Source organism: Amphiura filiformis, chromosome 7, assembly GCF_039555335.1.
Source record: "Amphiura filiformis chromosome 7, Afil_fr2py, whole genome shotgun sequence".
NCBI lineage: Eukaryota > Metazoa > Echinodermata > Ophiuroidea > Amphilepidida > Amphiuridae > Amphiura > Amphiura filiformis.
Genome location: NC_092634.1, coordinates 16786280 through 16813448, shown reverse-complemented (window position 1 = coordinate 16813448; position 27169 = coordinate 16786280). Strand labels below are relative to the sequence as shown.

The 27169-nt window shown below is 36.1% G+C and overlaps 1 protein-coding gene and 1 long non-coding RNA gene across 2 annotated transcripts; both read right to left on the bottom strand.

The window, feature by feature from the left end:
• Nucleotides 1-9156: 9156 nt before the first annotated feature.
• Nucleotides 9157-11174, bottom strand: LOC140156283 (uncharacterized). Its single transcript, XR_011859513.1, has 3 exons — nt 10979-11174; nt 9770-9912; nt 9157-9173 (listed from the first exon to the last, which is right to left on the bottom strand). It is a non-coding gene; the product is annotated as an uncharacterized lncRNA (long non-coding RNA).
• A 9616-nt stretch (nt 11175-20790) lies between these two features.
• LOC140156282 (cytochrome P450 2U1-like) lies at nt 20791-25841 on the bottom strand. Its single transcript, XM_072179266.1, has 3 exons — nt 25208-25841; nt 23114-23391; nt 20791-21039 (listed from the first exon to the last, which is right to left on the bottom strand). Exons 1-3 carry the CDS (start codon nt 25504-25506, stop codon nt 20855-20857), a joined length of 762 nt encoding a protein of 253 aa, XP_072035367.1. The 5' UTR covers nt 25507-25841; the 3' UTR covers nt 20791-20854.
• Between the last annotated feature and the right edge of the window lie 1328 nt (nt 25842-27169).

Below are 27169 nucleotides of genomic sequence, written 5' to 3'. Positions count from 1 at the left end.
GTTTATTACTATATGCTAGTTGAATGAATGAAATAAAATAAAAGTTTATAAGTTATAAAACGTGACGCATATATTTCACAAGGGGTCGCAACTTTGGTTTGGGTGTGCGGCTCCGACAAAAGACAGACTTTAAACCATTCATATGACTAAAAAGTGAGCCGACATTATACCAGTTTTGGAATATTTTGCTACAAAACTATTAAAAATTGAATACACCTCGAATCTAACTAAAAGGCACTATTATCAAACTCAACATTTGTGATCATTTTCGTCATTCTCTTTTTCCGTTAAAAAGTTGTTGCAAGGGGTGAAGATATTATCAATCAAGCTGGTTGTTGCTGTGATGCAATTGGCCGGAGTGACAGATATTTATATACAATCGGTCGTTTCAAATATTGAGTTTTAGTTTTGATTTTGGTCACGTGGTTTTCTATTATCCTGCCTAGGCTCTTGAGTGACGTTATTATCGATATCTTTGTGTGTACCCTTTGTTAGAAACTATTTTGGGTGGTCATAATTATGTGAATATAATTTGCTATTATTAAGGAATCGGATAGAAACGTTTTCATATATTTTTTATACATTTTTCCCTATTGACCTAAAAGGTCTTTTGGGGAAAAATGTTTATCTTCAATACGAAAGGTCAACATTTTCAAATGATTGACGGCTTTTTCTCCCAGCTACATACACTTTAAGTACATATCATTAGATTTATAAAGTTTACTTCGAGGACTGCTAAATGTCAAAAATATCAATTTTTAATATTATTAAAAAATGCCATAAAATTTGTATTGTATCGCGGATTTAAAAAAAATCTAAATTATTTGATATCAAAAGGACATTCCTCGTATTCAGAATGCAATTTGATGTGTTTGAAGTGACCTCATGTCCCAGAAAAACACTGTGCAAACGTTTCTATCTTATCCCTTAATGTATGGAGACAAACTTACCCAATGTAAAACCCCAGGCTACCATGAATGCTACAGAAGAACCAATAATCCATGTTTGTGTCAGAAGTTGCTCATTCAACACCAGTAAAAGCACGCCAAAGCTTTTAATGGACCCAAAGGTAAAGAAATCAGTGAATGAAACTGCTATCAACACTAACCACGAATTCCCGGAATCTTTCCTAACCATATTGTATATAGGAATATGCCAAATGAATCAAGTTGCAATTGTAGCACCAATTAGAAATTTCTTATTGAACATGTATAACTACATCCCTGTACACTGTGTCGTGAATTATGAGAATTGTTGTCTCCGAAAACGAAGCTGTGGAATAATGAATCACATCAGTTGCCAATGTTATCGTGGGTCATAAAATACGCCCAATTCACATAGCAGTATCCAGTTATAACGGTAGATGTCTGATTTAAGACAGACCATCACGATATGCTAATTAGGGTCAGGGGTTACGGGGTTAGGGATATGGTTATAATTAAAGACAGAGATAAAAACAATTTATCGCGTCTGATGTCACTGTCAATTACGATCCTTGATTGGTTTACACAGGTTAATCAGCGCGTAAAGGAAGACCGATCTATCTGGTGCTGATCGGAGAAAAGGAATAACAGCAAATGGCGAAAAATTACGTACTTTTACAAAGCAAAAAGCAGCTTATAGGCATTGTCGACATGGTGCCTTCGCCAAAGAAAGTTTCCTACTATAAAGACCTTTTGAGATGGTTTGCATGTCGAAAGGTGCAAATTAACAATAAGGCGCCCGGTTATAAATCCGCGTTCAGCAAGTCATCATCACGACACTTGTAAACAAACCGTGCTCGAGTTTGATTGACAGATGAGGTCAGACGCGATAAATTGTCTTTCATTATAGTGGAAAGGTTAGGGTTAGTAACCCCTGACCCTAATTAGCATATCGCGATGATCTGTCTTAAATGAGACATCTACCGTTATAACAGTTTACTGCTCATGTCCAGTAACCAGTAAAAACTGACTCCATACAAATAGTGCGTATATAATGCTATGTCGCAGGAACCAGCTGAAAGGTTTCCTCGGTCTAATACTGCTCTCTGAGAATATTTGACATCATAAACTATATAAACGAGTAAAAGAAACAAACAATAGCGGTCAAAAACAATATTGCTCTAGGTTGACCCGCAGGTCTACAAGGAAAGGACACAATCAGCGCTCAAAAACAATAGCTTTTAATCTTTAAAGTATAGATGGGTTGACCTCAATGTTAATCAACAAAGGCAAGGGACCGGTATATCTTTATGCTTGAGTGAACCCCATGCAAGCACTACACTGTTCAATAATCTTATTGTGATGTGGCGGGAGTTTTAAAAACACGAGCCCTGAACAAAATATGATGCGCGCGAATACTGCCAGGCATTGACGTCAACTCATCTATAAATTAGCCTCCAATAGAAGGAAGGGCCTGTAGAATGAGGGAAATTAAGGGGTAAAATTAAATGGGTGACAATAGGTAAAAAAATAAGCGCCCAAAAACAATATTGCTCAAGGGCTACAAGGAAACAAGCGCTCAAAAACAATAGTGATCAAGCTTAAACTATAAATAGATGACGGGCAGGGGTAAAAGGGTAAAAAAGAAATAGCTAACGGGCTGTACCTAAAATGAAATGGGTGACGGGCTGTCGATAACACAAGATTAATTCACATGAATACTATCATTATTATACAATCAGATCTGATCAAGCTTGACCAATATCATAAAGCATCACCCAGATCTTAACTCTGATGAAGCCGTGTTTCTATTACTGGGACAGCTGCCCGTTGAGTGTGTTATCAGCAAACGTCGCCTAACCATATTTGTTTGGTGCAATCGCTAGGGGCTCCAGTATTTAGAAAGAAATTGCCCAAAGACAACTTGCGGTGAAAGATCATAAATCCAGTTGCTGGTTTTTACAGCAAACGCTGGTCAAGTATATTACACCTGTAACTGGGATTTCAATCCTATGGCTCCGCATCATGTCTGGTCAACTGCAACTCCAAATGTCATTGACATTCAGAGAGCAGCTATCAAGGCACGTCTTCATGTCAATGAACTTGAGGCTACATGTCAATGATGTCATCTTTGTTAAACTGAGCCAGAATCTCTGAGACATTATATATTGGAACTCTATAGAACTCCAAATCCTCCTGGACGCAGGCGTACCCCCTGGATTACAGGGTAATATGAAGTAGGGGTCAGACAATATAAACTGAAATCAGAAAAAGTGAACAATTCCAGTATCTGCAACTAAACCTGTGTTGGAATTTTGCCCTAAACACCCCCACCCGATAATCAGAGTCTGGAAGCCATTCTTCCAGACTCTGATTAATAAACCATTATTTCAGCTTGGAGCTGATCACCCATGTGTACATTTTCACTGTTACATTTTTGTTCGTGTGTGATGGCAGTGGACATGTTGCTTTGTAATGTAGCAGATAGAATGTGTTTAGCTACTTTGGTGCATGTTGGTGGAGGCTTTACGTGTTGTTGTGTTCGGTGCTGAAAAACAAAGTCAAAAAAATAGCAAACAGTCAACCTTTGTGTATAACATAATAGAAATGGTCACACACTTTTATATGCCTATTGTTATTGTGCAAGCGTGCTTGTGCAATGTCAGTAAACACTGTGTGGGATCTACTCAAGTTGAGTTTACCCCCCCCCGGCATAAAATGGAGACGCCAAGAATTAAAGTGTCATTAAAATTATTAACAATGGGACAAAAACACGTGTTAATCGACGAGGAACCGAAATATAATACCAAAAATTGGATACTTTGGATTATTAAGCAAGAATGATACACTGTATATAGGATATGTTTAAAAGAATAAATTAATGAAGCAGTATTTTTGTTAGTAGATTTAAGCTGCGAGTTTGTAATGACGATGACTTAATCTTGATCATACTGTGCATAACATTACGTTTCACTTCCTGGAGAGAATTGATGAAAAATTGAATTCCCTCCTGAGGTTCGTATCTGTCAGTGAGCTGACCAGATCACAAGGATGTCATTATAGCTAAAGCCAGTATATAACACAAATAGGTCAATGAGTTACATAAAAATGACCTTAATTGTGTGGAATATGGTTCCCAGGAAGTGAGTTTTGCCTGGGCAAGTTGTGGTTAAATGCTGATCCATCACTACAAGAGTTATTACCGCCGATCTGTTTGAAAAAGGAGATGAGACATGATCAAATCTCTCCAGGTAACAATACCTGATGATGTTAATATAATAATCTAATCAGAATGGTTAATCGCTATGAGTATCTGGCATGGAATATCAGGTCACTACCATTCGTCATCAAGTTCACGTAAGATCTCATCATATTCTTGCTTACTACCGACCACAATTTCAATGATAAAGGTTAGAGTACACAAAACTGTGAAGATGCTGAATACGTAGAGCAGTATACGATCCACAATGACGGCAACACGTCTCCATCGAATTTGTTCCAAACTTTCGACTCCCGGGGGGGGCACTCAACTTAAATTTTGGTAGGGGTGTGCGGCGCGGAGCGCCGAACTTTGGGAACTGAGAACTGATTTTCGGGCAAAATAGGGGCTTGAAGAACTGAAATTTGGGCCAAATTATAGGCTGTTGAGCTAAAAATTTCCAATTTTTTTCCAAATTTGAGCTTAAAGAGCTACAATTGTCAGAGTTTGAGGCTCAAAGAACTGGATTAGATTCAAATGTGGGGCTTAAGGAACTGCCGGAGAGCCTGAAAAAGGGACCCTTGACCGCCGCACATACCCGTACCACCTTAACATGTGAGTGCCCCCCCCGGGTTTCGACTTTCCTGTCATCAATACTATTCTTTATATAGTTTAAAACAACCCCTGTAACGTCTCCAGATTCCTTTTGATCACATAATGCTTTTTGAGCTCTTGTCGTCTTTGTGTCTTCCGTTTCGTTTTCAATTTGACAATTGTAATTGGCATGTTCATTGCTAATAGTTTGGCTACTGATGTATTGTCTGTCAATATCTTCTAATGATTGAGCCGTGAGACAAAGGTACCGAGGAGCCATTTCTAGGAAAACACGTTGAACCCAATTTGGTAGCGGTTCAGAAATAGCTGTTAAGTGCAACACAATTCCAGTTGAAATTACAGATACACAAACCATCGAAATCATGCATATGAAGTATGTTCCTGAAATTGGAAGCAATAAAACGGGTTAGAATTAGATTATTCAACCGCGACAATGTGTTGCTCTCACTTCGCAACATGTTGTGGCGTTGACAATTCCCGAACAAATGGCTGCATTCCCCAATCAGACTCAGAGGCCCCTGGCCGATCAATGCAACACTACTACTACCAACAGGAAATACTATCCAAAAAGACCAAAACAAATGTGACTGGACGCGGCGAATCAGCCGTAAAGTCGGTCCCGGTCAATTTTGTTTTATTTCGTGTTTAGAAAACATATACCATAAGCTTTAAAATGGTATATCATTTGACAAACGATATCCAAAAGCGGGGTATGATTTGTTGAACTCTGTTCCTTCGACAAAATTGTATTTTTATCGGTTCTACATGTGTCCCTTTTTTCTACATTTCTGGTAATAAATATCCAACAGTCATAATTGGCGGTAATTTCAAATCATCCCCAAGTCAACGAGGTTCAGAAATATCCTCTCATTGTTCAATGTTGATTATACATACCTAGACAAAATACAATGTTTTGTTATCCACCACTTGAACAGGATTTAGCCAAAGCAAACAAAGACAAGAACTATTCTATATAGAAATAGGTAGAAGCTTATTATCCTCTTGAGCAGTAGTATTATTGATTGATTTAAACAGCGTTTGATAAGATACTTGTCGCAACGAATTGATACACCTATGAACACGACCTTCACATACATTTTACACTTTAACTCAGAATACAATTTGCCGAGTTTACGGCTGATTCGCCGCGTCCGGATTTGTGAGTGGACGTCCACTCACAAATTAGGTCTTTTGGGAACAAAAATGTATATCTTCAATAAGAAAGATCCAAATTTTCAAGTACAATCTAAATTTCATTAGATTTATAAAGTTTACTTCGAGGACTGATATATCAAAATATTATTTTTTTAATAATTTGACATAAAAGTTGTATTTCAGGTCCCACAATAATACTGTGCAACGTTACTATCTGATTCAGGAATTTACTTCAGAATAGAAACGTTTTCTATTTCTTTTATCAAGTGCAACGTTCGAGGATTGACATATAAAAATGGCTCCTGGTCGGCTCTTACTTTACGATAAAGGACAGCAAGCTTAATGAGCGTTTTGAGCGTTTCGACAGTACTTTTTGTGGGACATGAGAGCACCTCAGACGTATCGATTTGCATTCTGAATACGAAGCATGTCTTTCTGATATTAAATAATTTTATTTTTTTGAAATTCACGATATAATACAAATTTTATGACAAATTATTAAAATTTGATATTTTTCAAATTTTTGATATATAACAGTCCTCGAAGTATATTTTATAAATCTAATGATATATTCTCAAAGTGTATGTAGCTGGGAGGAAAAGCCGACGATCAATTGAAAATTTTGACCTTTCATATTGAAGATATGGATTTTTTCCCAAAAAGGTCTAATTTTTTGCTGTTTTGGAAAAAAATCCATATCTTCAATACCAAAGATCAAAATTTTCAATTGATCGTCGGCTTTCCATCCCACCTACATACACTTTAAGTATAAATCATCAGATTTATCAAGTTTACTTCGAGTACTGTTAAATATCAAAAATATCAATTTTTAATTATTTGCCATAAAATGTGTATTACATTGCTAATTTCAAAAATCAAAATTATTTGATATCAGAAGGACATTCTTCGTATTCAGAATGCAATTCGATATGTCTGATGTGCTCTGATGTCCTACAATAAATACTGTCCAAACGTTCATACCCCTTCCCTTAAGTTACTGTCCAATTCTTTAGTATTAGCACGCATATAACAGGTATAAACATTTAGCTTGTAATTGCTTACCAATGACAGGTGACTCTTCAGAACTCGGTGGTACATTCTCCGTGATTATCTGCTGAAAGACTACTAAAGCTAATAATGTAGTAACAGACAACGTCAGTTTCTCTCCACAGCCCGCAGGTAAATAGAACACAAGCAGGGAAAGAATGGACAATAGTATATAAGGTACAAGCATATAGTAAACGTGAAAAAGTGGAGATCGCTTGAAGACCAGACGGTAGTACACGTGCGGCCACGGTTGATCAGGGCAGCAGAGATACAGCTTTTCTACACGTTTGGATCGAAATTCCACCAGCCCCCAAACTCCGTTTGGTACATACCTTAAAACAGGATAAAAAACAATGGTTGGCATATTTAATTTATGAAAATACTTGTTTGGTTTGACAAATATTTAACAGTGCCTTGGCATATAGGTCGATACTTTACTGTTTAAAGTTATTGCTTTGATGTAATCTTATTATTTCACCGAAGTAGTGCTAAACGACGTCATGGAAAAAGTGTTCATAGTACGAAAGCGAGGATAAAATGGAAAAGGTAACACGTGATTATAAAATAATGAAAGGCCAACAAGATGGTGATATCGATGTTCACGAGATGAACTATACTGCGCCCAAAAAGTCAAATAGGAATATGCACAGGTTTTGACTCATTATTTCATCCAACTTTGGATGATGATGCATTTCTGACACAAATTATTTTACATAGCGCCATACTATGTTATAGTTTATCACATAAAAAGTTACCTGTCCGACGAAGCATCTCTACTTCTTTCTGGATACAGATCAATTCCACGAGAATCTTCACTCCATGAAAGAAACACTAAATCACAAACTTGAACATCAAAAGGAAACCACCGAATTCGAATATTACATGATGCCGTGTATATTACTGGGCAATACCATTCTACTTTGCCATCAGAATATATTTTTACTCGGGTTCCTGGTCTGAAACGTTCAAATTCGGTGTCCGTGCTGAATAAGAATACACCAGAATGAAATTCCCATATTAAAAGATTAGGTAGCATTGGTTCTATTGGGACAATCAGTAAACAAGTTCTAAAGAAAATAACAATTAGGAGTAAAATAAATGTGATCATCCGGTTTACTTACTGCACTGCAGTACAGGATATAAAAAAAATATACAATTTACAAAATAACATTAGGTCAACATGTCAGTCATGGATTGTATTGAATTTTATTTAATCGTCAAGGTAATTTCCTTGCCCTATTTACCGGGTAAATCTAACTAAATGAATTAAAATTTTAGTTTTCTCAAAATCACTTTCCATGGACTTGGGTGGGTTTTGTATTCATGTATTTAATTGAATACATGAATACAAAACCCACCCAAGTCCATTTAATTTTAATTCCTTCAGTTACATTTACCTGGTCAATGTGGTAAGTTGTACGTGCAAATGAGTGGGTTAAACTGTATTAGGTATGACCATTAGCATTTCAGAGACTTCGTGGGGTTCATTTTAAATGCTGGATTTGGGTGGGTTTTCTTAATCATATACAAAGACAACAATGTTGGAATGAGATTACCACTAATAAGATAATACAAAATAAAGCACACAGGTATGTATAATGTTGATAGCATTCTGCCATGTAATATAAACCACACACTTTCCTTTATTAAACCCATTTATTTTTGTCAAAAGTCACTCTCAGCAATAAATGTGTTACAAGTGGACTTTTATACATACTGGATTTCAATCAATGTGTTACAAGACTCAAATCACGGACTTTGGTGGTTCTTTCATACATGCTATTTTCCACCTGCTCAATAGACACAGAGGATGAATTTGAGTTGTTCTTTCATACATATGACCGGCCTATGTATAGGAACAATTTCCTATGCTTAACTCAATTTGGCCAAAGTATGGACTTGGGTAGGTTTTGTATTCATATAATATTCAGTTGCACGTGACATGTATCTATGCATTGATCCACTTACTTATCATTCAATGTAATATCAGGCTTCCATACATCTGTTTCAGGAACAATTAACAGTGTTATTCCATCAAATTCATCAACATTCCATGTTAGAAATTCATCTTTCCATACCTTCAATAGAAATATGAACTATTTTAGCAGATTATATCAACTATTCTTAGAGTTTCTGTTGCACACATCATTGTTCGCTTTGAATTTACATTAATTTAATTTACATCTTACCATTTTAAAAAATGTTGCTACACTAAAGGTCTGCTCACGTGTATCCTATTGAAAGTTTAAAAAAAGAAACGTTTAAAACAATAACTATAAAGTGATGGCTTATCAGTATGCTTCGACTATATTTGTAAATACGCAAGTGACCACGTGCGTGACCATTGGATCAAAAATGAAATGACACGAAATACAAAGTATCAAATACCACAGACGATGGTTAACAATATGGGGAGAGAAGCGGATAGTGGAGTAGAGGAGATTGTAGGGGTGATGCGAGTGAAGGGAAAAGGAGAAGAAAAAGACTGGGGAGAGGTGGAGATGGAATAGGGGAATAGGAGTGGAGGTAACAAAGGAAGGGATAGGGGAGAGGTAGAGGTTGTGATTTCCTGGGATAAGAAACTAATTTATAATCACCTCCATCACCCACCTTATACGCGTGATTGATATTTGATATGATTATGAACTTCCAACATTAACACAAAAGTACTATAAACCCAGGCAACCTTTTACTCTTCTTCTATATTCTACTGATTTTTTTGGTTTCCGAAGAAAAGAAAAACCTAAGAAACGGAAAGAAAAACTCAAGACATTGTGTTGACAATTAGAAATTTACAAAAGATGAGGAAAATTTAAGGAGACAATTTTACCATTCGTAGAAGGCGGCGAAATCCCAACCTATATGTAACGTTGGTAGGTGTTGTAGGATTTTTTACCGGACGGACCTCACTCATGTAATCTTCAAATAAATAATTGTAAAGATCTGCATATGTGTTTCTTGAACGGGCGCAATCTACAACAAATTAACCGAATAGGAAAAATAGTTGGTTCAACATTTTTACAGCTATCTCATCTACTACACCGTTAAAACATGTATTAAAAACCACGTATTAAAAAAATGATTAAAAATTAAGTGTTGGTAAAAATTACCTTTATTACTGCGTTGGTTAAAGTGTAAACATACAATAAGATTTCATTTCAAACAACGTTGGCAGTATTTTCACCAAAGTTGGAAAACGAAAACGATGCGAGGCTGAAACATATGTAACAATATTACCAGATGTCCTGGGAATTTAAATCATGGAACGTATTTGCCGTAATTTTCATAGAATACGGAGGTACTTTATATTACCGTATAATACACTGTGAGCTTACACGTCAATGGTAAAGCTCAGTAAGAACGCTGACCATCATAATAATTTTTGTTTTTACTATCCTCTACCGTGTGATAGACAACAGTCAGTTTCAATATTTTGACGATAGTCGGTAGTTAAATATTCATTTAAACACTAGACACTGTTTTATTTAGCAAAAAATACGTTATCGTCATGAAAACTCCCCTTTTGTGAAGTGAACGAAACTTGTTTATCGTTTTAGTTGCGCATATCGTTCGCGTATTGTTATACAACGCCCAGCATACAGTTGTTGATAGATGAAGAATTTTGTTCTGGGTACTTTAATACCTCATTCGCCACGATGCGACTTTATTCCATTAATCTATACGTTTTTGAATGACAAAAGATACAGTTTCAAAAGATACATTTTGATGTTTCTTCCTTCAAGGTGATCTCTGCTGCCGTCGAATTAAAACAAAATGTGAAAAAACACTATTAAAACATTTAAACATATTGTCAAAAACAGCAACTTTTTTACAAAGTATTTTGTTAACACTTGAATAACATTTTGTTAGAAGTTTTCATTATTTGTTTTAAAATGTTTTATACCGTTTCCATTATATAAAACCCGATATTTAAACATTTCGTGTAAAATGTCTATGTTTACTGGGTTCTTACTCATTGACGTGTGTTTTTCCAGAACTGTTAAGAAGCTATATATAATTATTATTAAAACAAACTTACCACAAGTCGTTAATATGAAATAAAAGAGCATAAATCGCTGGATACTGGAATTAAAAGTCCTTCTGTTCTTCATTTTTCCACGAGTTTCATCTGAAGAAATGAAGAAATGATAGCGTAGCGTGGTGATGAAAATACTCTTCCTTTTCTTTCCTACAACATATCCAAACACAATTCACTTTAAACATTCGTGTATCGTGTGTTGAATTCAGGTGATTTTCAGTATTCTGGTTTGCATGGTGGATGAGCAAAAAGCTCATTTAATCATTAATTAATTTATTTATTATTTATTAAGCTATTGATGAATGTTTTATAATAAAATGTGGCTTTCCAACTGCCATTTTCTCTTCAAGCTTGACTTCTCTTTCGGTAAAAATATAAATATATAAGCTACATCAAGCATATCCTTCCATTATTTCATTAGTTTTGAATTAAAGTGTCTCTTTGTTTTAATTAAATAAATGTTTAGCTGCCACGGTCTCATCGTGTAACACGGAATAAAAGCTACGTGCATCATGTTATGATATAAAGTACACGACTGTTATGTTTGCAATGCATGTTTCTACATGTATAAAATGGGCAAGTAGCAACCGCGGTACGTCAGCTTGCCCGATGCTTTCAGAACTCTCAGTAACACTCATTTATTACTGGCTTAAAAGTACACAATAATCTACAAGCACGAAAATGTGAAATACATGAAAAAACTTGATGCATAAATTAAAGGAGCACAACAATGCACAAGCAAGAAAATATATGTATACGCATGAAATATACTTTAGCAAGACCTAAATGAGTGTCATATATTAGCATGATTAGTGCTAGGGCACACCAAACAAACCATGCATCCAGGCACTCACCTCACACACTTCACACCATCACACCCGCATACACCACACCACACTGGCTTTCTGGCTTTTTATCAACCACATATCTCTCATCCCTTTCTCCGCATTTAGCAAATGAAATGAACTCCGCAGTTATGTAACCCGTCTTACATCAAAACCTGATCTTGTTATGACAATTTGATTGATAAAGTCGTGTGCAGAATCTTGTTAGCTCCAATTTGATACCAAATTTGCTACCAAACACTCTAAGGGTTGCATTAAGAAAATTTGCCTCACCCATCGGAATTTCCACCTAGCTTCCCAAGTCCTTCGCCACACACTGTACATTTCCCTGTTAATCTTGGTTCGTTGGAAAAACAGGAAATTGCTGGCAGCCCAGCTGTAAGCAGTTTTGCTTATTTTTACAGAATGTCTTTGCTATAGCTTCTATTTTCATTTTTCTATTATGTATGTCAACAATTTCGCCGTGTTGAATCCGTGTTGATGTTAACATACACTATGGCAACGTAAGAATAGAAATAGAATATTTCTATTTCTCTATTCAGAAAGTTTTAACACAAAGTTATTTTTGAAGAACAGTTCAATTTTTTATTTACAGGAGTATTTCGTGATCCTAGCATCCTCTTTTTATGACATTTTTCATTAGATTTTCACGAAAAAAGCTTATTTCCGAAGTTTCAGTTGATTCCGATTTTGTGTTCGCGAGTTATGCATGATTTATGTGTATTACACTGCTCCATAGACAATGCGTTGTAATTTCGTTCTGGTGCACCAGAACGAAATTCAAATTTCACGATATCTTTGCTAAACGAATTAATCTGCAAGAAATATTTTGTACATAAACATTATGTAGCCAGAGGTTTTTTATAGAAAAGTGGGCATACTGCAGTTACTGTCCGTTTTCCTATACACAATATATAGTGCTCTCACCATTGACGCGCGACCTTTAAAAATAGTGTATAATATTATTAGAACTATATGCATTTGCCTAGTTAACATCACTGTGTGAAAAATAACCGGCCAATATTTAAAGTTTTCTCCAAACTTCTAGCAAATATATTTCTCTAACATGACCTAAAATTACAGCTAGGTTAGATGTTCAGCAATAGTCGCACTTTCGTAGAGTGAAGGCAAGGCATAGCTAGTTCATAGCTAGCCAACTCCCCGTGTTAACGCGGCTGTGTACTCTAGACATTGTTTCTTTCGCGAAATTGAGGTTTTTTTTATATGTTTGTACTTTTTTATGTTTTTTATAAATACAAGGAATGAAAATCCAGATTTTTAAACTCCAACTGCAATATTTTAAGGATTTTATTTCACTATTCCACTCGTGTTTGAAATTGTAAAAGAAAAGAAAAAAAATCGTTGTTGCACCAGCAGGGTACACGCGCGCAACAACGCATCGCGTTGCGTACCGCGCAATTTGTTAACGTACAAATACGCTACGCATACGCGACGCTTATCTGCATGCGCGGCGCATCTTATGGAAATACCACGGAAGCACAAAAACCTAGTGGTCAAATGGCTCCGTTTTAGCTGATAAAATGTGGGGTTTTTCAAGTTCTTTCCCCCGATTTAAATATCAAGTTATGAATGGATTTCGCTCAAACTTCTCAAGGGGCCGTGGATTTACCCGATGTTTATGTAATGTAAGGTAGAAAAATAAAAACTGCCGCATTCTCCTGCGAGATTCGATGAAAGTGCAAAATGTGACTACTGTAAACTTCAACGGCCATTATTTCAATGTTCATTTTCTCGGTAAAATGACGATTTAGGTACACGATAACTCAATAAATACAGCATCTATAGGTAAACAAATATCATCATCGTAAAAAGCATGATCGGCTCATTTTTTTATATTTTGGTCTATTTCCGATTTTAGGCATCATTTTGTGCAAATAGGCGTTTGTGAATTTTACAAAGTTCAATTTGATGCCTTATATGGCCAATATCTCAAAAAATAAGGCCAATATCAAAAAAATAAAAAAAACGTTTTTGGAATGGAGCCTCAAGATTGAGCTAAACACAAAATGAAATATTTTGGAAAGAGTGTTTTTTGTTATGATGTACCTAACAAATATTGCCAAAAACTCACCTTTTGTGATTTTCTTCATAATTGTTGCTTTTACCCCAGATCTGTATTTATATTAAGATTTATTGATGTCTTGCCTTCATAAAAATGTATACTTTTATATGTCTTGCGTGAATAATTACAAAGTTATTGCACTTTTACTACATGCATGTCTGAGAGTACACAGCCTCCTTAATTGAATGGAGATTTGACCGAAAATATTGTTAACGGACCGCTCAGTTCTGAAGGATGCCACAAAAAACGGTACAAGCTACATTTAAAGTATTCTATCAAATTCTAGAAAATATAGTTTTGTAACATGTCCTAAATTTTTAGCTAATTTAGGTGTTTGGAAATAGTCGCACTTTTGTGTTTTAGGAAGGATATGTAAATGACAGATAACACCAAAAAATGTGAAGAAATTATTTCCAAACCGTGTTAAGTCAACAATCATTATGTTGCTCATTTTCAAGAATGCTGGTTAACAAAGAGCAGACCATTGTCTCATTTCGTGAACAAAGGTCCACATACCATTGTTTCCTTGCGTTTCCTTTATAATCGGTTACCTAACTGAAGCTATAATACCAGCTCATTACGATACCGCACATATAAAACAGACACATGTGCACAACCAGAGAAGATCTAATTTAATCAGTTGAGCTGTTTTCAATTAGTGTTAACTTGGTTTAATAGCTCTTAATGGGGTTTAAGTCCTGCAAAGGTCGTGGTGAATTCTACTGTAGACATGACTGCATCATGGTGGATGAGGCTTCGGATCACGAAATGCCCTTTTAAATAGCGCCATTTCTAGCTTTTGCAAAATATATTATTTTGTGGTCATGGTGGTGGCGTTTATTTATTTTACGGAGCCGGACTTGACTGATTCTTGCCTGTGTATAACTGTGGGTGCTATGGGTGCACTACACCAAATCCTTCCGCATTTGGTGTAACCCTTCATAGTTCCGGTAAAAAATAGCACCTATGCGAAATATATCGGCGTCCCGAGGGAACCGAATTTGAGTGACTCTTGGTTGTTTTGATAAAAAAGATAGAATAGGAGCTCAACATTACATATCTGTTCAGAAAATTTTCTGAATCGAATGTGCATGGGTAATAGGCCCTCGGAACAATATCATGGCCGGAACTGGTAAGGAGGCGAGCGTGTCGGCTGAAATTCGGGATGGCGCTGTTCAGGAGTGCGTATCTTTTAAGTTTGTCTTAACTTGTCCCAAAAAATTAAATTTAAATAAAAGTTTAATCTTTATTTAAGACACTGGTTTGATCAAAATATTAAAAATGTTGTTACATGGGGTAGAAAAACAAACTTACTTTCTTGTATTTTCCCGTGTATTTCAATGGGACGATTATTTAGTGGTGTGTGCCCCTATCGAGTGGCGTAGCCAGTTTCTCGAGATTGCCACTATTTACATAGGCTATAGTATATTAAGGATTTAATCGGCCGGTAAGTATGGTGAGGGACAGCCCGAGGGACAGACGCTCGGGTGCATGGAAATTTTCCACACCTTTGCAAAATACTCAAGCCAGGCTAGAGTATATCATACAACAATGCTACCGTATATGCATAATATAATCACATAAAACATTGTCTCCACTAATTTGAGTCATCATGACTTTGTATATAATTACTTGAAATCACTACAATGTACATGAGCGTTTCCCCGAGGCGTTTCCTCTGATTTTGCTAGCAGCAGTATGATACCACACTTTTGTAATATTTACAAATTGTAAACGAAATCGGAATTACTGTGATAAACCTGCATACGTTTGAAGAGTGAAAGGAAAATTGGGCATGTAATAAAAAACCATGATATTAAAAGCGAAAAGATGAATGTAATGAAAAGTAATAAAATGAAGATGAAACTGAAAACAACAGAAGCGAAATGAACATGGTGAAAGTATTATATATTAAATTAAGGAAATGGGTGAATAAAATTAATAAAATCTATATACAGGGTGAGTAAAAAAAGTGCATTGAAAAAAGAATCCATTTTTATTTAAGAACCGAGTTGAACCGTTTAGATTTTAAAACATTTTATAAATAGCATATCCATTAAAGAGATTAAAATAACGCAAAAATCAACCATATTTAAGTTAAAGTCAGTTTCAGAGCTGGTGCCTTTATCGTGCATTGTGTGCCCCCATTCAAAATACATGGCACCTCGTGGACAAATAATGAAATTGGGTATCGCAGCAAAAAGACTCATACAAATTAAACGGTAGTAGCGAGTCACTTCATTTTTCACAGAAGGTGACTATTGACTGTGGCATTTATAGAAACTTTCAATAATGGGAAAGTTTAACTTGGTTCTTACATAAATATCGATTCTTTGCTCTATTGCACTTTTTTTACTCACCCTGTAGCTAACACAGGCATGAGTTACTACATAAAGGTGAACATTAATAACAATCTCTTCTCAAAGCTTTGCATAATATCAGGGGATGAGGATTGGAGCAGTGAATTTAGGACATCATGAAAAATAAATGCCCCGAGCCCTTTCATTTTTTTTTTCACCATAACTATATAAGGTGTGTCGCAATATGAAAAAATTAGGAATTATGGCAATGAAAAATATAGATAGATTTCTATAAAATTATTGTGAAATGAAGTTGACATATATAGCACCATAAAACATGTTGAGTTAAATCTGGAGACTTTTTAATGAATTAATTTTTTAAAGGTGGGTGCACTTAACATGGTTTGGAAATAAGCTCTTCGTATGTTGAATGAATAGAAGAATATATATTATCGGTTGTGATTATTACCTTTTTCAATAGACGCATGTCAGTCTCTTTCATGTATTGAATTACTTTCATATACCTATTCCCTCGGCTATACATCCACATGTGGATCCTACCGAGTACAGTAAGTATACTGCGCCAATAAAGTATCCTTACACTTGGAAAAATAATCACAATTTCCAAACTGAACAATATTGGGGTAAATTTGTTTTTTTAATAGATGCACTATCTAATCCTGCACATTATGACACCACATTGGATCCAATGTGACTTCAAGAAGCAAAGTTACAAGCATTTGATTAGACGAAGGGCCCGTTTTAAAAGTGACAAACTGGCCTACTCAAAACTCCACAGACTAGAAATCTGGTTTGAGAGTGGTGAATGGCTAATTTATGCGCTTGGCTTTAATTTTAAACAAAAGAAAACTGAAACAAAAGAACTGACAAATAAAATGAAACTTATGAAGAGTACAGAGAAGTAAAAACTGAAATAAAAACTGCTTTAAATAACGTTTCATTGAAGCAACTGTGTTGTCTCGTTGTTGCGCTTGTTGGAATCTTTTTTGCGCCTTGTATAGGCCAGTTTGTCACTTCGTCTATTCAATTGCTTATAACTTTACTTCTTGAGGTCACATTGGATTCAATGTGGTATCATAATGTGCAAGACTAGATAGTGCATCTATTAAAAAAACAAATTTACCCCAATATTGTTCGGTTTTGAAATTGCGATTATTTTTCCAACTGTATAAGGATACTTTATTGGCGCAGTATAGAAGAAGTCCCGGGAAGAAGTAGAAGTATGATAAAAACACGGAAACGTTATGGCTAACAACCATTACTAATCACCATGTATAACTATATTATGTGACGTGTCATGTCAAAAGGAGACACTTTTGAACAGGTTATCAATTTTGAGGTTTTTACATATCTTAAATATCTGATATTGTGCTCCACAACGCGGATCAAATCGGACATTCCTAAGCGAAGGTATTGAGTTAAAGTTATGGTTTTATAAAATTGGAAATTGAGATATCGGCCTTTAAAATATTATTGACAATGTTGAGAGTAGGAATTACCTTGAAAAATGTCTCAAAAAATACAAGATGCCAGTTATATTCCGGTCTGAAACTATCAGACAATATTTTTAACATTAATATCATCACAAATTTGCAACAAACCCAAATTGTGAAAAAATCACCCCGTCAGATTTCTCCATTTACAATCCTGCCCAAAAGTGTCTCCTTTTGACATGACACGTCACATATTTGTTGAATTAAAACTTAATAACACGTCATATTCTGAGTGGAAACCTATAAATATCAAAATGTCCTTTTATCAAAACAAGACGGTCTAATAAGATACTTGTTTATATCGTCTGATGATTTGGAATAGATAATATGATTTATTACATGTTTTTATTCACCGTGATTATGGTTAGAGACTAATCGGCTTTTGCGCTAAAAAGAGTCCGTAACTCATTTGGAAAACGATAGATGAGAGACAAATAATAGTAGGCAATTCTAAGTCTCGGAAAAGAAGTAGCATCATTTACTTTCTACTTGACAAATTGCATTTGCCATAGAGAGTGATCGTCCATGTCCTGGGGGTGATTCAGATTCAGATTTTACTTTGGTTCCATCTCAAATATACAAATTCACAAATATACATAATAGTTATAATAATAATAATAATAATGATGATGATGATGATGATGATGATGATGATGATGATGATGATGATGATGATGATGATGATGATAATGATAATAATGATGATTATTATGATGATGATAATAATAATAATAATAATAATAATAATAATGATGATGATGAATGATGATGATGATGATGATGATGATGATGATGATGATGATGATGATGATGATGAATGAGCTAAATAATAATTCGTATATTGATAATAATAATAATAATACTAATCTTAAAAGATAGAAGGTGAATGGAATATCATATGAAAGAGACGAGGATGCCAGTCTAGAATGCATAGCGCCCCATGATCATAGACTATGATACAGTCCATGTCTGATATCCGGGGTGATACAGTCAATGCCCTGGGGGTGATCATAATCCATGTCCTGGGTGTGATACAGTCCGTGCCCTGTGGTGATCATAGTCCATCCCTGAGGTGATCATAGTTCATGTCACGGGGTGATCATAGTCCATGAACTGGGGTGATCATATTCCATAGCATAAAAAGTTCAGAGGAGGGATAACAGTGAAAGACAGATACACGCCGCCGATCCTACATCGTTGGTTTGGCTGATCCATTTACTAAACTTTCACCTGCTGAAAATATTGCATGTTTGTTAAATGGAGTGTTTTGAACAATTTTATTCCCTTTAGATAATTTATTATTGCCAATATAAATATGTAAACATTACTTTATTATTTATATCCTTCATTTTCTATGGTGTGTGTGAACCCGGTGGTGGGATGGTCGTGGGGGGGGGGGGGGGGGGGTTGGTGGCGGTGGTTTTTTCCTTACACCATGCTTGCTCACAATTGTATGAACTTCGCTTCGCTGCAAAAATTATGCCTACCAAACCTAATACCCTTGAACAGTATGCGCCATGGCTACAGGCGCACCCCGCTCTAACCCCAAACCAACCCTACATGTAGTCATTGGGATGAGTCTCGGCAGAACGCGTGGAGTGGAATCTTCCTCCAGCAGCCGTATTCACAAAAATGACAGAATACTATATAAGGTACATGGTAGTAATGGCACTCTGTTATTTTAACTGTAGACTATCCTGGCGTGCTGTTTATGTATTATTGTGTTCTTTATCACAAGCTGAAAATATTTTGCTTTACATTTTAAGATTATTTTTCTTTAAAATGATACATGATTCCGTAATAATAATAATACCGAATTATTACGATGATTAAAAGCAATTTATAAACAAAACTATTCAAGGGTCTTTTTTCATCCGCTATAATTAAGAACATGATTTAGCATCAACTATACGTTAATTTCGCAAAAACACATTTTGAAAGAAATATCCGATTTTTTTAAATCATTGACAACTGAAAACTGCCCAGCGGACAACCGCCACTCTGTCTTACTTCGAACCCTAAACACGTAAGATCTTGCGTAGAAAAGACATCCTTTCCTTATTTTCATGCTTTTTAATATCCTATTCACGTTAGTCGCGTAATGTCCCCGATCGTGAAAAAGACCCTAATTACGTACTTTTTTGTTTATGGATGATACCCCCTTTTCAACACAGAGTGCCCCCAACCAAAAGCCAGGGGTCTTGACGGTTTACATAGTTACGGTCCACATACACCAATGACTCAAGTGAGTACATAATAGTTCCATCTTGTAGATATGGCACAATTTAGGGGCAAAAACCATACCTCATACCCATTTGAGACACTAAACATCATTTTTTCGAATACTCATAATTTCCGTCATAATATACAATGTCAAACAAAACAAATATATTTTGAAAACCTCGTAAAACAGAGTCAAACATAAGAATAACTTTTTTCCAGATGCTTATTTTCAATTCTCATAATTTTCCTCATAATACAATGAAAAACAAAAGAAATAGTTTTTCAAACCCTAATAAAACAAAGTCAAACATAAGAATAACTTTTTTAGATGCTTATTTTCAATTCTCATAATTTTCCTCATATGAAATAAATGAAAAATAAAAAGAAGTAGATTTACAAACCCTTATTAAACAAAGTCAAACATAAGAATAACCTTTGTCTATTTGTTTGTTTCCAATTCTCCTAATTTTCCTCACAAAACAAGGAAAAACAAATATGTAGATATAATTGTTTTATTGCATTGTGAGGAAAATCATTAGAATTGAAAATAAGCATCTAGAAAAAGTTATTTTTATGTTTGCCTTTATTTTTAGGGTTTGTAAATCTAAATTTTCATACCTTTCCTCATTATACAATGTAAAACAAAAGAAATATATTTGCAAATCGTAATAAAACAAAGTCAAACATAATGGCTTCTTTCTAGATGATTATTTTCAATTCTCATAATTTTCCTCATAATACAATGAAAAACAAAAGAAATAGATTTTAAAACCCTAACATTTTAAGGAATTCAATAGAGGGCGTAATGTGAGTGAGCCCTGAAAACCTATATACCAAATTCCCCTAAATCGTTCCAATCGTGGCATAGCGCATCTTGGATTGGAAAATTCCTTGACGACAGGCCTATTGAGTTAGTCACGGCTTTCCACTTGCGTCAGGAACGGTGACGGTGCGTTGAAGAGGCCAACAACTCCTTTTAAGGAGATTGGCTGTGAATCACCATCTGGCTTCTTGAAGGTAAATCGATGAAAAAGGTGGGTAAAGAAAATGTACAGCTCCATCTTAGCAAGGTTATCTCCAATACACATTCGACGGCCTATGGAAAAACAAACATGAAAAAGGTTCAGCACGCTATCAACTCGGCATTCTTGTCAAATTTGTTAAAGGTCCATTCAATGATCCCAGCGCAAAAAGTGTAAAAACAAATATTGTTTATAAATTGCTTAAAAGTGAAGGATAAGTCATTCAAATTGTCATTTGGTATTTTTGAAATGAGACATTTGGCAAAAACGAAGAAAACAGCAGTACTGACGAAGTTGAAGCCCCATTCAAATAAATGTAGCTAATTTAGATACTTTTTCATCGTTTGCACAGTATTTTTTCTGGGCCATTAGAGTACATCATATATATTAGATTGCATTCTGAATACGCGATATCAAATAATTTTGATTTCTTTTTTAAATTTGCGATATAATACAAATTGTATGGCAAATTATCAAAATTTGATATTTTTTAATTTTTGATATTTAACAATCCTCAAAGTAAACTAACGATATTTACTTAAAGTGTTTGTAGCTGGGATTAAAAGCTGACGATCTTTTAAAAATGTTGACCTTTCGTATTGAAGTTACATATTTTTCCCCCCAAAAAGAAAACATCGTGTTTGAAAGGCCTTATGGTAGGGCTAGTTCTGAGTGGAATATATTCATTAACAAAATTAAAAAGATTAGTACCAACAGCACATTGATATTAAAGACATAGTCCTATAATTTCTGTCAGCCATTTCAATGAATCTATAATACATGTACGATGTAGATTATTGATACAAAGATGCATTAAAATAAATAAATGATAATAGCAATTTGAATCATTGTAAAATAAGATTAGAATATAATGTTGTATATTCATACGTAGCGGTAAACGTAAATAGAAAGCAAATTTATACTTCTACGCTACTCAAATTTGGTACACTCACCGTAGCGCTTTCACCGGGTCAACCGGCGTCTTCAGCGGATGTTATTGCTCTGAAGATTGTTGTTGCTAGTGATGAAGTTTGACGTCATCAACATCTGTGACGTCATTGGAGGTGTCCTAGTACTACATCACTAGCAACAACAATCTTCAGAGCAATAATATCCGCTGAAGACGCCGGTTGACCCGGTGAAAGCGCTCCGGTGAGTGTACCAAATTTGAGTAGCGTAGAAGTATAAATTTGATTTCTATTTAAGATTAGAATAATTTTTCAAATCTAGGCTATACCACTACGCATGAATATCAAATTTTATACCAAATGTGATGGTCTTCTTAATAATATGACAATAATTTACTTCAACGTCAACGGCAACTTCACATATCGACTGCTTAGTGCCAGAAGTTGGTAAGTTCAATAGCTGCCATGTGTAGCTGCCACGTGTAGATGAGTACAATATAGAGTGTGTAATTTGCTAAATGTTCACAGGGCAGCTATAAGCTATTGCACTCACCCACTTCTGGCACTGGGCAGTCGATAAATTGATTGAATTCCTTGCTCAGCTTTATACTTCAACGCGAACGTCTGATGTTGATAGCGTCTTGTCGCTAAACACTGGACATATTTATCAATGGGCGACTGCTGCAAAATTTCTCCATTTTATAATTTTTTTTCAAACGATTTCTGAATCGGGTACTACTTCTAAGCTCATAACAGGACAACCCTAACCGAAACCTCGTAAACAAGACTGGACTCTAGCAAGATTTGTACCCAGTTCGGCAATTCGTCACCCTCATAACCAAAGTACCCAAGTCATTATTACATGTTTCTCATTTGCAATTTTGATTTTCTGAGTAATAAACCCATAATTAATAAATTTTCCAGCTGCATTCTTCATTAATTTGTGGAATACATCAAAAGAGATGAATTCCACAAGTTAATGAAGAATGCGGCTGGAAATTTGATTAATTATTGGTTTATTACTTAGAATATCAAAATTGCAAATAGAAACTACTTAGGTACTTTGGTTATGAGGGTGACGAATTGTTAATCTAAACAAAACATTTTTCAGGTCTAATTTTAACAATTCGGTGAGAAACACGTGGACTTTCAGTAATCCCAAATCTCTACTTTGACGGATAAACGGTGTGGATAACAGCATTTTGATCGGATTTTAAAAGAGCCATTTTAGTGAAATTACCTGTAGAGAACGGTATCAACTCCTCCCTTTCACGCAAACATCCATCCTTATCCAAAAACCTTTCTGGATTGAATTCATCCGGATTCTTCCATGTATCCGGGTCATGATGGACTAGATAGAGATTCGACATAACCAGGCTTTCCTTAGGAATAGTGTAGCCATCAACGGTGGTGTCTTCTCCGCACTTCCGGATAACGCCAAGGGGTACGATAGAGGAAATTCGCTGGATTTCTAGGAGAGTTGCCACAGTGAAGGGTAAATTGTCCTTGTCAGAGAGCCTGTTATTCATTATTCATCGAATCATCATGGAAAAAACAAGATAATTATTCATAATAATATACATTATCAAATAAAATCATCAAAGACACTTTACTGAAACGTGTTCTAGCCTCTGTTCCATGACATGTTACAATGTATTATGCATAAATTGTGTGAACCCTTTAGAAGTCATTTATATAATATAATGTCGGTTCTCTGCTTTCTTCATTATATATACATTGTGATTGAGTATATTCATGTATTTGCCTCCATTTGAACAATATTGCCATTGCTTGACGGGAAAGGGCCACTGTGCAGGGCTACTTAATATAGCAAATGTGTTATAATTATTTTATGTTCAATTCTAAAAACAACATATCATTGCGAGAACACATGGACTAAACTTAATACATTAGGTGTCCTTACTAATTGGATCCAAGTTAAAGGCAACACGCAAATATTCAGAAAAAAACACAACTTCCAAAAATTATTCTAAAACATTGCTGAGTTAGGATGTTAAAGGCAATTCTAAATCTTTTCTCTTGATCCGAAAATCGAATCAATTGGCTCTATTCTATATCTGAATTTTGGTGTGCGAAGTCATTCTTCATTTTTTTTTTTTTTTTTTTTGAGGAGCAGGAATGCATGAAGTTGGATTCGTCTATAAGCTATTTGGCATTATAAAAACGTATTCATAAATATAGAGAAACGCTCGGCTCTTGGCTTCTCTGGAAAGCTGTTAGCATGGTTAGCTGACTACCTCTCGAACCGCTCCATGAAGGTAATACTGAATTGCAAATCGTCCAGTCTGAAGTGGATCAATGCTGGTGTCCCACAAGGATCCATCCTTGGGGCTCTCCTGTTTATAATATTCATTGATGACATCTCTCAGAGGCTGACAAATACTTCCATCTTGTATGCTGACGATGTTACCCTGATGACCTTTATCGAATCTAGAGAGGACAGACAAGCTGCTGCTGCATCTCTCAACAAAGACTTACTAGAGATCGAAACATGGGCCTCTACATGGAACGTACTTTCGGAGCAGCTAAATGCCAATCCATCACAGTTTCCAACCGCACAGATTCTGCTGGCAATCACCCTAGCCTCCAATTCTTTGGTATAAAGCTCCCAGAGGCAGATAGTGTCGTACTCCTTGGTCTCACCCTCAGGAGAGATTTATCTTGGAATCCTGTTATAACCGAGATGGCAAAGACAGCGGCCCAGCGCACCGGTCTCCTCCGCCGTGCTGCACCCTACTTGGTGTCAGCTCAGAGAGCCATAATTTATAAGAGTATGGTTAGATCTAAGATGGAGTATGCTAGCACAGCATGGCATGGAGCAACTCCTACATCACTGTCTAAACTAGATGCAGTCCAGAGGCGTGCTGCTCGCATCATCGATCTCCCTGGAGAAGAACTTTCCTCTCTTAAAATTCCACCTTTGGCTCACCGTAGAACAGTAGGTGCCACCACTATGTTCCATCGAATTTTCTACGGGAATGCCCCTGAATTACTTTGCCAACTACTCCCGGACCAGCTCCAGACTGACCCTCGGCTTCGCCGCTCAGTTAGCGAGCAGTTCAAATTCGAAGATCTAATCTTGTTAATCATGAGCGGTCTTTCATTCCATCTACAGCCCGCACATGGAATGCACTCCCGCCTCGCATTCCTGGAATTGTGAAACGGACCAGCTTCAAAAAGGAGGTTAATAGCTATCTAGGCGCCAACCCGTCAGCTTTATTGTAATGATAACAGCTGTTAATGCCTTGATATGTCTTGACATAAAAAAAATAGTAAAAACATACTCTTATATCTACTGGGTTATCGCCCTTACCTTGGGAGTCGATCACGGCCCACAACTGAATCTATCTCCTGTATGATCCGCTTTTGGATCTCCGGATAGGCCATCATGTACTTAACTGCCCAGCGTAAAGTTGTGGCAATTGTGTCCGATCCGTTACTAAAGAGAGACAGTATTGTCAGTGGCATGGCTTTGGTATTCAGATGTGACTCTTGTCCAAGGTTTCGGCTTGATTCGATTTCGTTCAAATAAACATCGATGTAATCACTGGGAATGTTGGTATCGCGACTAGCTGGTTCATGCTGCTTTATCACGCCATTGATGAACGTCATAAGGTTGGAAATGTTGCTATTTAGTTGCTTATAGTGGCCGGGCTGGACATATTTAGCAATTGGGAAAAAGAGCTGCACGGCACCTGCGCCGAATAACTGCACATTTTCGCTTATGAGGCTAATCAGATATTTAAAGTTAGAATCGGAGTATCCATACCGCTTACCAAAGACAACCGAACATATGATGTTGGCTGTTGCATTGGTTAAAAGAGGCTGTGGGTCAAATGGTGTAGCGTGACAAATTATTATCTCTTCTGATAAATACTCGGCCTCTTCTGCTATGCATTCTTCGAAGCTTCGTTTACCCACACCAAAACTTCGTAAGGTCTTCTGGGTGAAACGTCTTTCCTGTTTCCATCCTTCTCCCATAAACCCTATTGGAAAAAGAAGCAAAGAATGAAAGAACGCTATAATTGAAGACCGAATTAAAAAGACTAGTTTGCGTCTGACGTCCTGTCAACCAGACCAAAAATGCCGTACTGCGTAGGTCAGCAACCAATCACACCGCGCCGTTGCCCTGACGTCAGACGCAAACTAGTCTTTTTAATTCGATCTTCAATTATATCAGTATGCTTCGACTATATTTATAAATACGTTTTCATAAATGCGCACGTGACCCATGGGCACGACATACCAAGACAAGTAAGCGTGACCAAAACCTCATGCATTCGACCGCTATACAGTGTAAATATGTATATTAAGTGTAAATATAGTTAGCCACCATACGATTTGAAAATATTTCGGAAGAAGGGGGTCGGCAAATTTGTTTCATATGAAGGAATGACCCTGTAATGGAGTCAGGGTGCACTCTATTAATGGAGCCTGGGTTACTCTAGGAGCAGAGTCGAGCCACTACGCGACTCTATGTCTAAAATGACTCTATATTGGGAGTCAAATGACTCCTGTGTAGAGTTATCAACAGTGACTCTTCAGCGGAGTCAAGAAATTTATGACTCTTCAGGGGAGTCAAATGACTCCCAATATGGAGTCATTTTAGACATAGAGTCGCAGAGTGGCTGGACTCTGCTTTTAGAGTCACCTAGACTCCAGTTTGGCTTTCAGTGTAAATAATTCAAATATTATAATTCAAATAAAAGTCAAGTTTACTTTACGAGAAACATTTACTCAATGTGTTTTACTATTTAAAATTACAGTGTTTCTAGATTGAAATAATACTTCTACAATCAATTAGCCTGAATGAACTAATTCATTTCCCTGTTAATCTTGGTTCTTTGTCTTACATCAAAACCTGATCTTGTTATGACAATTTGATTGATAAAGTCGTGTGCAGAATCTTGTTGGCTCCAATTTGATACCAAATTTGCTACCAAACACTCTAAGGGTCGTATTAAGAAAATTTGCCTCACCCATCGGAATTTCCACCTAGCTTCCCAAGTCCTTCGCCACACACTGTACATTTCCCTGTTAATCTTGGTTCGTTGGAAAAACAGGAAATTGCTGGCAGCCCAGCTGTAAGCAGTTTTGCTTATTTTTTCAGAATGTCTTTGCTATAGCTTCTATTTTAATTTTTCTATTATGTATGTCAACAATTTCGCCGTGTTGAATCCGTGTTGATGTTAACATACACTATGGCAACGTAAGAATAGAAATAGAATATATCTATTTCTCTATTCAGAAAGTTTTAACACAAAGTTATTTTTGA